Genomic DNA, 13,797 nt, shown 5'->3' with positions numbered 1-13,797 from the left:
ATAGAGGTATAGAGTACAAAAGTGTGAAAATTATGATGAACCTGTATAAAACACTGGTTTGGCCCCAACTGGAGTACTGTATCCAATTCTGGGCACCACATTTTAGGAAGGATGTGAACGCCTTTAGAAGTTGCAGAAAAGATTTGTGATTCCTAGAATGAGGGACTTCAGTTACACTAATAGACTGGAGAAGCTGGGGTTGTTCTCCTTCGAGCAGAGGAGATTTGATAGAGGTGCTCAAAATCATGAGGCGTCTGGATAGAGAGAAACTGTTCCCATTGGCAGAAGGGTCGAGAACCAGAGGACACCGATTTTAAAGTGATTGACAAAAGAACCAAAGGTGATGCAAGAAAAGACTTTGTTATGCAGCGAGTGGTTGGGATCTGGTGGTGCCTAGCCTTTCCTCTCCCTCCCTCCCTTCTCTGCCCGCCCCCCCCGATGCCGTCAAGCCGGGTCTTTACTCTCCCTCCCTCCCAATGCGTCATTGCCGGCCACTCCTATCCCACGCTGAATGGCCTCCCGTACATGCCGGCTCGCTGCCTTCCCCGGCCCATGGTAGGATTTACTTCGAATATTTAATTGTTAATCAATTGTTTACCTGAGTTCTTTATTTTTATTTAGTTATTTTAACTTTTATTTGGAATGTTTGCTGCTTGGTGCTTGGGTGCAGGTCCTTACTTATCTGCGTCGATTTCTTAACTGGCCGCAATGTTTTTCAGAGCTGCCCACATAGAAACATAGAAAATAGGTGCAGGAGTAGGCTATTCAGCCCTTCGAGCCTGCACTACCATTCAATATGATCATGCACTTCAGTACCCCATTCCTGCTTTCTCTCCATATCCCTTGATCCCATTAGCCGTAAGGCCTCAACAACTCTCTGTGGTAGAGCATTCCACAGCTTCACAATTCTGAGTGAAGAAGTTTCTCCTCATCTCGGTCCTAAATGGCTTATCCCTTTATCTTTAGACAGTGACCCCTGGTCCTGGACTTCCCAACATCGGGAACATTTTTCCTGCATCTAACCTGTCCAATCCCATCAGAATTTTATATGTTTCTATGAGGTCCCCTCTCATTCTTCTAAATTCCAGTGAATATAAGCCGAGTCAATCCAGTCTTTCTTCATATGCAAGTCCTGCCATCCCGGGAATCAGTCTGGTGATCCTTCGCTGCACTTCCTCAATAGCAAGAACGTCCTTCCTCAGATTAGGAGACCAAAACTGCACACACTATTCAAGGTGTGGCCTCCCCTAAGGCCCTGTACAACTGCAGTAAGACCTCCCTGCTCCTATATTCAAATCCTCTCGCTATGAAGGCCAACATGCCATTTGCTGCCTTCACCGCCTGCTGTACCTGCATGCCAACTTTCAATGACTGATGTACTGTAACACCCAGGTCTCATTGCACCTCCCCTTTTCCTAATCTGTCACCATTCAGATGATAATCTGCCTTCCTATTTTGTCCCCAAAGTGGATAACCTCACATTTATCCACATTATACTGCATCTGCCATGCATTTGCCCATGAGTCGATTTGGTGTAAATGTTAGCTGGCCTAAATGGCCAAAAGTGGCATAAGTGTCTGGAAACGCCCCCCTTTGGGGTGGGGTGGGGGGAACCTGAACTAAAAAAAATCGTACCTACCTAAGTTACTCTGGAGCAAGTTTATTGGGCAAAATGTTTTTTTTAAACTTGTCAGAAAAACCAACTTGCTCCAAAAAAAATTGATGCAAGTCATGGCCAAAATTGGGCCCTTGGTTGCTTAATGGTGGTAGATGTTTGAACTTCATGAAGTATGCTTAATTGTACTAAGTGTATGCAAGGTGTTTTCTGCTAAAATTAGTACATGTGGATAAAAAAACTGTTTCCATAACCACATCTGTGGCCAGTCAGCAATTTCTATTGGACAACACTAAACTCTGATTAACGATGCAGGAGAAAACGTACGTACTGCTAACAATATATTTTCATGAAACTTTGCAGCTAGCTAGCTATTTGGAAGTGCCTCTTGGTACTGTGTAATAAATCCCTTGAGGCTGATCAGGATTTGTTGAGTCACTTCTCGTTCCTTCTCCTGCAGACACACTAGCTTTGAAAATAAATGCTAGCAAAACTTGTAGCTGCACCCTGTATAATGGAAAGTGGGTGTACCATATTTGCAGTGGTACTTTGGATTCATAATTGTAATGAATGTGTGAGGGTAAAGATTGTGGTGGCTCATTGTGGGTTTTATGAACACAATCAAAATACTTCATTTTAAAAATATGTGCACACCTGATGAAAAATCTGCTTCCTATTGTTTTGTGTAATGTCTTTTGGGATTTGGTTGGTTGAGTTTAACCAGCACTATGGGCCCAAGTTTCCACACGCGCCTAGAACGGCGCAGTCCCGACCTGGACACCCGTTTTTCGCGCCACAAAGTGCGCCTAAAAAAATCCTCGGTATTCTCCACCTACTTGCAGGTCCTCTGGCCCTCGGCGCAGCCAGCACTAGCTGTGGGGGGGCGGAGCCAGGTCCCTGCGCTGAAAACAGTGCCGGGACCTCTGCACATGCGCGCTACAGTGGGCATGCAAGAGCAGTAGCTCCAGGGGCCGAACTGTGTGGGAGGGGCCCGAAGCACGCAGCCCCTAGCCCTGGCTGAATGGCCTCACTGGGGCTGCGTGAATAAGGCTCCTCCCACGGCCAGCTCCTGCTCCTTCCCCCCCCCCCCCCCCCCCCCCCCCCGACCAGACCCGCTTACCACCCCCCCCCCCCCCCCCCCCCCCGACCCGACCCCTGTTCCCCCCCCCCCCCCCCCCCCCCAGACCAGACCCGACACCCGCTCCTCCTCCCTCCCCCCCCGCCTCCGGACCCGACACCCGCCCGCCCCCCCCCCCCCCCCCCCCAGCCTCCGGACCAAACCCGACACCGCTCTTCCTCTCCCCCCCGGCCTCCAGACCAGACCCGACACCCGCGCCCCCCCCCCGGACTGACTCGACCCGACCCGCGCTCCCATTCCCGCCCCCCCGACTGGATCCGACCTGACTCTCTCTCTCTCTCTCTCTCTCTCTCTCTCTCTCTCTCTCTCTCTCTCTCTCTCTCTCTCTCTCTCTCTCTCTCTGGCTGGCAGCCTTCGGTCCTGAAAGGCCTACCTGAAGCACTTTCACACAGGTAGGAAGATGGTTTATTTAATCTTTTCTTTGCCTATAAATGTTTATTCAGGTTGGATTTATTTGTATAAGTATAAATAAGGATTTATTATAGAGTTTAATTACTTCCCTTTCCCCCCCCCCCCCACCTCGTTCTGGACGCCTAATTTGTAACCTGCGCCTGATTTTTTTAATGTGTAGAACAGGTTTTTTCAGTTCTACAAAAATCTTCACTTGCTCCATTCTACTTTAGTTTGGAGTACGTTTTCACTGTGGAAACTTTCAAATCAGGCGTCAGTGGCTGGACACGCCCTCTTTTGAAGAAAAAATTCTGTTCCAAAGTAGAACTGTTCTACCTGACTAGAACTGCAGAAAAAAAAATGTGGAGAATTGCGATTTCTAAGATAGTCCGTTCTCCACCAGTTGTTCCTAAAAATCAGGTGCAAATCATGTGGAAACTTGGGCCCATTAATAGAGGAAAAATGATGCTGATTAATCTTAAAATCATACTTTAGTCAGAACAGTGGATTAGTCACTTTCGTGGACTAATAGTTCACTTGTCAGTGTGATTCACTGTCACTCGTTTGTCAAAAGTGTGAAAAACAAAGCCTTTTATTAGAGCAGTACATCAGTATTTCCCACGGTCTCATTGTTCTGTTTATGCTATGACAATATTCATAATGAGTCCTTCAGGCTCTTTCCTTTGACATTGTGAGCATCATTTAGGCATTTTAATGAATAAATTTGACACTTGGATTAAGATCTCCAATGCTAAACAATATTTTGTTTCACTACACCTGTACTATAGAATAGTTAACTAGCTTTTTCACATGCACTAATCAACTTGCGCTGAATTTGCTGACTGATCAGACACTTCAGCCAGTGCATCTTTTATAGCACCATTAGTTATGTATTAATTTGTGCTGAGGTACATTTCCGCCGTCCTCCAGTATGTTGGCTAAGTAGATATTCTTTACACAATTCTAGATGGTGGGCATCTGCTGTGATCTCTCGCAGCACAGCAAAGTAGCCTGATGTGTCTGGGCGCGAATAAATGTGCCCTTACAGGCTGAGATAGGAGAAATTATAATGGGGAATAAGGAAATGGCAGAGAAATTAAACAAGTAATTGGTGTCAGTCTTCATGGAAGAAGATAAATCCCCTCGACATGATGGCCTACATCCTAGGGTTTTGAAAGAGGTGGCTATAGAGATAGTGGATGCATTGTTTGTCATCATCCAAAATTCCATAGATTCTAGAACGGTTCTGGCTGGGGACTGAAGTCAGAATGGTTCGAAGGTAAGAAACTAGAGAGCAGGATCAACAATAGTGAAGGCCCTGTCACCTATGCAGGGGGTGGGGATGGAAATGCACAGGGCTAGAGTTGGTTAATGTGTAAATAGGTGCAAGATTGGACAATGTTGCTAAGATGAGGTGAAGAAAGGCAATGGAGGGATTTGAGATAGAGACCTTGAATTTTAATGTGTTGGAACAGTTGAATTGCAGTTTATGAAAGATGGGAGGGCAGGAAAGGAGGATGTTGAAGTGAGTTCAGTGGTGACTGAAATATGGATAAGGGTTTCAGCAGCAGTAGTAATGGAGGCAAGTGATGATGTAGCAGTAGAAATGAGTACTGTGTGGTTTTTGGCCAAACAATATTGGGGGTTTTATATAACCTGAATTCAGACTAAACTATTGACGGGAGGTGATTGGAATCTGGAGCAAAGGAGTGGAGTTAATATTGGAAGCCAAACTCCATCCTTCCTGTGTTAAACTGGAAGAAATTTTCACACAATCATGACTTGCCATCCAGTGCCTTCTGCCAGGAAATATAGGTATATAAAAATCATGGAGAAGATTGGGATTTTAAGTCTGTTTCTGTCCTACCTAGCTGAGATTTAGTTTATTTTTCTCTCCCTTCTGCTTGCTAGAAAGCGATGGCAGTCGGGCTGGTCCTGCATTCTTAGCATATTAAGCCATAAGACCTCTGGTTTTAATGGACTTTGCACATAATGTTAATGCTGTGCCTCACCTCATCACCTTGCTTTCTCAATGGCAAAATATCAGGAATTACCAAAGTGCAAATGCAGACATAATCCTGAAGTGAGAAATCATGATCTCTTGTATAACACCTTGTTGTAGTGTTAGAGCAGACATACCAATATAAAGCAATGTCGCCTTTTTATATGGATCATGGCAAACTACTTGCTGTAATGGAAACACAGCCGCCACTTAAGTTGCAGATGCTGTTTAATGCCTCTAGATATAATAGAAAATTAAGTACTACACCAGAATCTGAATAAGTTTGACTGACTGACTTGCCATGAGATTGTCTTTTTTTTTAAATATCAATTTTAATTTCTGTCTGTCTAATCTTTGCTTCTTCTACCCTCTCCACACCCCTTGTACTTATGCAGTAATGCAGTCTGGAATGTTGGCTATTTTTCTTGGCACACGCTCTTAATTCAATTCTTGGGTATTTTCACCATTTTTGTATTGTTGCCAAGCTTTTGGGCTAATCAAGAATGCCTCCAGCATTTCCTTTTTGTAGCACTGTATACTCAATGTTAACTGCACTAGTCCACCTTTTATGTAGTGCTACATAATCAGTTGATGCTAAAATTTTACTTGCATTCATTCAGTATACTTTTTTTTGATCTTGCTATTGATAGTTCCTCAATAAACTAATGATCTCTGCTAATGTAGATGAGAATTTCCTGACACGAGTAACATTGAATCTCTTGTGACATATGCACTTAAATGCCATTCATAACTGCCTTTCATAACTGCTACCTCTTCAATCCCTCCTGCCAAACTTTAAAAAATGATGTTTAGCTATTTTACAAAATTTCTAACTGGTTTTCTCATTTTTGTGTATATTCAGTGAACTCTCTTTGCCTAATATTTGGAATAATTTGCCAGGTAGCATAATTGAGACTAGTACTAGCATAATTCAAAATGTAATTGGATGCTTGGGGAGAGTTGGGAGTTCAAGAGCAATGAGCTTTGGTGCATGTGGCCATTGATCATCAATTTCCAACCAATTATAAGCCAATAAAAATACTAGCTCAGTATTTATTTCCTTTCTACACATGGTTGGTTCTAACATGTACATAATTCTTAATAATGGGCATTTGCTAACTATATTTCAACTCAACTTATTGGGGCTGCATTAATAACCACTGCGGCAGATATATTCATCACTAGGGCATGGGTTAGTCTACCAAATGGACATGAACAAGCAATATACACAAGTTTGGGAAAACTAATGGTGCAACCTCTCCTATATTATGGCATTGATGGGGGATATTGTAGGCAAGTTCAGAACCAAATATCCAGTTTCCCATCTGATGGCAGCTACTCCATAGTCCCACTTGCATCAATTTCCATTAGTTTGAAGAACACATTGCAGAAGACGGTGTCACTTTAAGTTAATTTTTTTTTTTTACTGTTCCAATGTGGAATGCACTTTAATACACACCAGTTGCTTGCTTTTTATCATTGTCATTGATCAGTTAGAACTATTAATCGGAGAAATCTAATTCCAGAAATATTGCAATCTGTCATTGTAGTTTTCTTCTACCAACCGTGCAAATTGTGCGAAATCACCAGGCTTCGATCTAAAGTGGTGATTTTTCTCTCTTATATAGGAAGGACGACCCCACCATTATTTTTTCCTTACTCAAATCATAACTTCACACCCATCTCCTATATTTTGGATGAGTGCAAATGGTGTTGAAACTAAATCTGTTTGAAGATGCGGAGCTTGAACGGCATAGTAGCTGCAGCAAACTCAACAGCTGAGGCATTTTGTGTAATAGCTGTCTTCAATAATGAACTCCCTCTGACTGGGCTTGGTAACTCCTCCTAGCCAGCACCTACTGCTTTTTGAACAAAACATTAAATCAACTAAAATAAATGTTTTTTCATTTATGTAAAAAGACCACTTGAAATTTACTCCCTTTTCTAGCAGGATACCAGCTTTGCTGTAGGAGGATGAAGGCAGCACCCAAGATAAATGAGGCAATGTTATGAAACTAACTGTTTCTCTTTAATGCAACTTTCATTTAAATAATGAACTTCAACTAAAAACCTGGCTGTGAGGAGGAGAAGGAAATGCTGTACATGCCAATACTTTGACCTTCGATTTCCTGTACTTGATATTTGTGATTCTGTAGTTCCAAGTGAAATGAATACTCAGTAAAATTTGAGACTAGTATATCAAGCAGAGAAGGAAGATATTTGCTCCAACTTTTGTTAATTATTAAATACTAATCATTTTATAATGTGCATTTTTCAGAGCAAGGCTCATTGTATCCTACAGGATTTCCAACAACAAGTGACTCGTCATAACTCTCATTGTGCACTTGAAGGATTTACTAGGTCTCGGTTGTCCGCTAATTGAGAATATTCCACAATAGTTGAGCAGTTTTTTTTCTATTTGAGAATAATTGTCATTTGAATTACTGTTCTTTCTTTCACTTTCACATGTTCCAAGCTTCAAAGGGCCCTTTTTGGGTTGAACTTATTTTTGGTGTTGATCTAGTTTTATAAATTAGTGGTCCTGATTTTGTGGAGTTGGTCTTGAAGCAAAGTTATTTTTGACTATTCCTTCATTAGACTACCAAGGCATTTCTTCCCAAGATGCTGGAAATGAACCATGGGCATATCGTAACTGTGGCAAGCTCCCTAGGATTGTTCAGCACTGCTGGTGTTGAGGTTAGTACCTTAAATTCCATTTAGAAACTGAAGCAACATCTTGAAATGCCTAAATTCTATGCAGTCATTCCATTAATCAAATTATGTGTTGGAGTGAAATGCATTACATCTTGGGTGTCTGATTTTCTAGTCAAAGTACGCGTACATGTATATTGACAAACTGAGCATGGAAGTGGCTGATCTTAATATTCTAGCTGTTTAAATTCTATTGCTCCACATTGTAGTACAGTATATACTTTTTTCTTCTCGCCTCCCTCTTCTGGGTGGGTTTATGAGGGGCAAAAAAAGCTTCAGAATGGCAACAAGGATGATGGGAGCATTTTGCATAGTCCTTTTTTATTTGCTGAGATCTAATTTTCTTTACATTTTGAGGCTCATTGTTGTGTAATCATACACAACTCAGTTACTGGTCTTGATCCTTGTCTGCCCCCCATGTCCAAGATTGGACATCTGTGTTACATAGTGTTTGGCCCAAAAACTGTACACCATGATCCCACCTTTCTTTTCCCCCACTCTGTTTTGGTTCCAACTGAATTTTGAAACCATTCGGCAAGCAGTATTTCCTTATTTATAAATTATAAACCGATGTTATAGCCAATCATGTCCTGCATTTTAATGAACATATTTGCTTCCTTCTTCCCACTATTGGACTTCGTTACAGCTGGTCAGCTGTTCTCTAGCGTCTATTTTATAAATTTGTTTTAACCCTGCTCCAGTTGAGACAAATTGGCTCAGGCAAATTGACGATTGCCATAGAATCTGTGGACAGTTCTCTTTCACGTGCCTGCTCTCATGGAACACTTCAGACTTTTGTGGTTGATGGGGGGAAAAGAATCATAGAATGGTTACAGCACAGAAGGAGGCTATTTGGCACATTGAGCCTGTGCCGGCTCTCTGCAAGAGCACTTCACCTAGTCCCACTCCCCTGCCCTTTCCCTGTAGCACTGCAATTTTTTTTTTTCTTCAGGTACATCCAATTCCCTTTTGAAAACCACGATTTGAATCTGCCTCTAACATCCTTTTCAGGCAGTGCATTCCAGATCCTAACCACTTGCTGCATAAAAAAAGGTTTTCCTCCTGTTGCTTTTGGTTCTTTTGCCAATCACCTTAAATCTGTGTCCTCTGGTTCTCGACCCTTCCATCAATGGGAACAGTTTCTCTCTATCTATTCTGTCTAGACCCTGATGATTTTGAACACCTATCAAATCTCCTCAACCTTCTCTGCTCCAAGTTGAACAACCCCCAGCTTCTCCAGTCTATCCACGTCCCTGGAACCATTCTCAAATCTTTTCTGCCCCCTCTCTAAGGCCTTCACATCCTTCCTAAAGTGTGGTGGCCAGAATTGATCTCTCAATTCCAGTTGAGGCCGAACCAGTGTTTTATAAAGGTTCTTCATAGCTTCCTTGCTTTTGTGCTCTCTGCCTCTATTTATAAGCCCAGGATCCTGTAGGCTTTTTTAAAACCGCTTGCTCAACCTGCCCTGCCAACTTCAACGATTTGTGCACACACACCCCCAGGTCTCTCTGTTCATGTACCACCTTTAGAATTGTACATAAGAAATAGGAGTAGGCCATTTGGCCCTGGAGCCTGCTCTGCCATTAAATAAGATCATGGCTGGGCTGATCTGATCTTGCCCTCAACTCCACTTTCCTGCCCTCTCCCCATAACCCGGGACTCTCCTATCGTTCAAAAATCTGTCTATCTCCACCATAAATATATTCACTGACCCAGCATCGACAGCTCTCTGGGGTAGAGGATTCCAAAGATTCCCAACCCTCCGAGAAAAAATTCCTCCTCATCTCCGTTTTAAATGGACAACCCCTTATTCTGAATCTATGCCTCTAGTTCTAGATTCCCCCACGAGAGGAAACATCCTCTCTGCATCTACCCTGGCAAGCCACCTCAGAATCTTGTGTTTCAAAAAGATCACCCCTCATTTTTCAAACTCCAATGAATATAGGCCCAACCTGCTCAACCTTTCTTCATAAGACAACCCCTTCATCTCTGGAATCAACCTAGTGAACCTTCTCAACTGCCACCGATGCAAATATGTCCTTCCTTTTTTAAATAATACCAAAAATGTACGCAGTACTCCAGGTGTGATCTCACCAATGCCCTGTCCAGTTGTAGCAAGACTTCCCTACTTTTATATTCCATCCCCTTTGCAATAAAGGCCAACATTCCATTTGCCTTCCTAATTACTTACTGTACCTGCATGCTAACTCTGTTTCATGTACAAGGAGCTCCAGATCCCTCTGTACCGCAATATTTTGTAGTTTCTCCATTTAAATCATTTGCTTTTTATTCTTCCTACCAAAGTGAATAACCTCATGTTCCCACATTATACTCCACCTTCCAAATTTAACCTATCTATATTTCTTTGCAGATTCTGTGTCCTCCTCACAACTTGCTTTCCCACCTATTTTTGTATCATCAGTAAATTTGGCTATAGTGCACTCGGTGCTTTCATCCAAGTCATTAATATAGATTGTAAATATAAGGCCCAAGTTTTGAAATATCCATTATCTATGTATAGTTTTTAATCTGTAATCATGGTGCTTAATTTAAACCAATGCCCAAGTTAAGAAAAAAGAGAAATACTCGCCAACCAATCAATTTCCTGTGCCATCACACTTTGATTTTTTTTTTCTCCCCTCACAGGTCCGTTCGTGCTGCTCCCAGCTAGCTCCTTTTATTCTGCTGCCACTGCTCCTCTGATCCCGTGCTCGCCGTTGGTTTATATTGCCTTTCTTCATTCTTCCTACCAAAATGTATTATTTCACACTTTTTTTTCTGCGTTATATTTCATCTGCCACGTGTCCACCCATTCCACCAACCTGTCCATCCACTGTTCACTATATTTCCAAGTTTTGTGCCATCTGCAAATTTTCAAATTGTGCCCTGTACACCCAAGTCCAAATCATTAATGTATATCAAGAAAAGCAGTGGTCCTAGAACTGACTCCTGAGGAACACCACTGTATACCTTACTTCAGTCTGGAAACTAACCTCTCACTACTACTCTCTGCTTCCTGTCGCTTAGCCAATTTCGTATCCATGCTGCCGCTGTCCCTTTTATTCCATGGGTTTCAACTTGCTGGCAAGCCTATTTAGAGGCACTTTGTCAAACACCTTTTTGGAAATCCATGTACACCATGTCAACCGCATTGCCCTCATCAACCCTCTGTTAACCTCATCAAAAAAACGCGATCGTTTGGTTAAAGCAAATCGTGTTTAACTATCAGTGCTGGCTTTCCTTAATGAATCCACACTTGTCCAAGTGATAACTTTATCACTTCTAAAAGCTTCCCCACTACCGAGGTTAAAACTAACTGGCCTGTAGTTGCTGGATTTATCCTTGCACCCTTATTTGAACAAGGGTGTAACATTTGAAATTCTCCGGTCCTCTGGCACCACTCTTGTATCTAAGGAGGATTGGAAGATTATGGCCAGCACCTCCACGATTTCTACCTTAACTATCCTTGGCATCCCACCCGGTACTGGTGACTTATCTGCTTTAAGTACAGCCAGCCTTTCTAGTACCTCTATCAATTTTTATACCATCCAATATTACCACTACCTCCCCTTTCACTAACACTTGGGCAGCATCTTCCTTGGTGAAGATAAATGCTGAGTACTCATTTAGTATCTCAGCCATACCCTCTGCCCCCATGCGTAGGTCTCCTTTTTGGTCCCTAATCTCCCACCCCCTCTTCCTTTTCCCCCCCCAATTTACTATTTGTATGCTTATAGAAGATTTTTGAATTATCTATTATTTCAGCTGCCAATCTACTCTCATTAACTCTGCCCCTCACTTCCCCTCTGAATTTTCAATATTCAGCCTGATTCTCCCCTTGTATTCACAACCTGACATGTGTCATACGTGCTCTCTTTCTGCTTCATATTCCTCTCTTTCTTTCGTCATCCAGGGAGCTCTGACCTTGGTTGCCCTACCTTTCCCCCTTGTGGGAATGTACCTCGACTACCTGAACCATCTCCTCTTTAAAGGCAGCCCATTGTTCAATTACAGTTTTGCCTGCCAATCTTTGATTCCAATTTACCCGAGCCAGCCCTGTTTCAAAACACTGAAATTGGCCCACCTCCAAATCAGTATTTTTACTCAATTGCTCCCCTGAAAAGAACTTTTAACTACACTGGATTCCTCAAACTAAAGCCAGGTTATAGTTTATCTCATTTCTTGATGTAGTTTTGATTCAAAGCCTCTTGTGATGAAGGATTTTAAAGTTACTGTCAACAAAAGCTGCTGTACTCGTGTATACCTACCACACGTGTTTCACTGCCATTTCATCAGTATCTTGGTATGAAGCAACACACTTCCTTCAAATTGAATTCCTGTACTTCGGAAACAAAGCAAAAAAATTCAAGAGGCTGATCTAGTAAAGATACAGGAGGGTTCAGGTGACTAGAGAACCTGGGGGCAAAGCTTTTGGCTTTTTTATAAACCACACTTTTTGTATCTATCTAGCTGGTTAACTTCTAGAAGTGTAAAAAATGCATGTGGAATTTCCACACTTCACACTAAAAGAAAGCTGTTTATCTAAGACTAACTTTACTACCTTTTTTTTGTACTGGATAGCTTTTTTTTTAAAATACCCAAACATGAAACATTACATGAACATATCCAGCCTAGACTCTTGATGACTCATTTGTAACAGTTCAGCATAAATTAAAAATACCTGTTCAGTAGTGCAGATGTTGTTGATGCTTTAATTGTATTTCCAAAATTCTATTCACTAGTACAAATACCAAGAGCCCAAGATACTAACAACATATCAAACTGACTTGCATCAAGCACTTTCACACATGACCAGCTCAAACTCTTTATATTCACATCTGCCAGCTGCTTCTATCCTCATCCTCTGATAGAACCTGGTTTTTTTTTTGTTAGAAGAATTGGCAAAAGGAGCTTTCCCACTCCATTACCAAAAGGAGCATTAACAGTGTTCTATTGGCTGCAGAAGACTACTATTAAAGTATTGCAGTTAAATCTGTTGCCAAACTTGCAATGATGTTTTTGGTTGAGCATACTAATTGAGGTAGAAAATGTTCTGAATTATCCTTTATGCCGTTTAGGATTACTGTGCAAGCAAATTTGGAGCAATAGGATTTCACGAATCCTTAAGCCATGAGCTAAAGGCATCTGACAAAGATGGGATCAAGATGACACTGGTCTGTCCATATTTAGTGGACACGGGCATGTTCCGTGGCTGCAGAATAAGGTGAGAGGAAAAATAAACTGTTAAGTGCATTGAATTTAAATTGTAGATTAATTTAGTTCTGTGATTAAAAGAATGTCTATTGTCTGGTTATAAGTGATTTTTATCCTTGGGGAGGGAAATAATGAGGGGTTAACTTTAGAGGAAATATGACCTAGCACCTTCCATATCACTATGTGCAGGGCACATTCTTTTTTTTTCTCTCCGCTCCCATCAAAAATTGTTTAATGTTTGCCAAATGGAGGAAAAAAAGTGAGTTGCATTTGCACATACAACAAAGTAGATGTAATTGGAATCCATTTTACACAGTAAGGTCCCACAAAACAGCAACAGGATGAATGACCAGTTCATCTATTCTTTGATTGTTGAGAGGGGAATGTTGGCTGGGAAATGAGAATTCCTTGCTCCTCTTTGAATAAGCATCCATTGATAATGACCAAAAATACCCTGTACAGTTGCAGCAGGACCTCTCTGCTTTTGTACTCCATCCCTCTCGCAATGAAGGCCAACATTCCATTCGCCTTCCTGATTACCTGCTGCACCTGCAAACTAACTTTTTGGGATTCATGCACAAGGACCCCCAGGTCCCTCTGCACCGCAGCATGTTGTAATTTCTCACCATTCAAATAATATTCCCTTTTACTGTTTTTTTTTTTCCCAAGGTGGATGACCTCACACATTCCAACATTGTATTCCATCTGCCAAACCTTAGCCCATTC

The 13,797-nt window shown here is 41.9% G+C and overlaps 1 protein-coding gene across 1 annotated transcript in view; it reads left to right on the top strand.

Annotated features, from left to right (window-relative positions):
- Positions 1–13,797, top strand: part of LOC139274141 (retinol dehydrogenase 10-like) — a 95,472-nt gene that overhangs the window by 67,835 nt on the left and 13,840 nt on the right. The window contains exons 2-3 of the mRNA XM_070891187.1: positions 7,744–7,842; positions 12,936–13,081. Coding sequence (XP_070747288.1) covers positions 7,744–7,842; positions 12,936–13,081 — 245 coding nt within the window. The remainder of the gene's footprint in view (positions 1–7,743; positions 7,843–12,935; positions 13,082–13,797) is intronic.

This window comes from Pristiophorus japonicus, chromosome 1 (assembly GCF_044704955.1).
Source record: "Pristiophorus japonicus isolate sPriJap1 chromosome 1, sPriJap1.hap1, whole genome shotgun sequence".
Lineage (NCBI taxonomy): Eukaryota > Metazoa > Chordata > Chondrichthyes > Pristiophoridae > Pristiophorus > Pristiophorus japonicus.
Note: the sequence above shows the minus strand (reverse complement) of the source record. Positions and strands in the feature narration are given on the sequence as shown.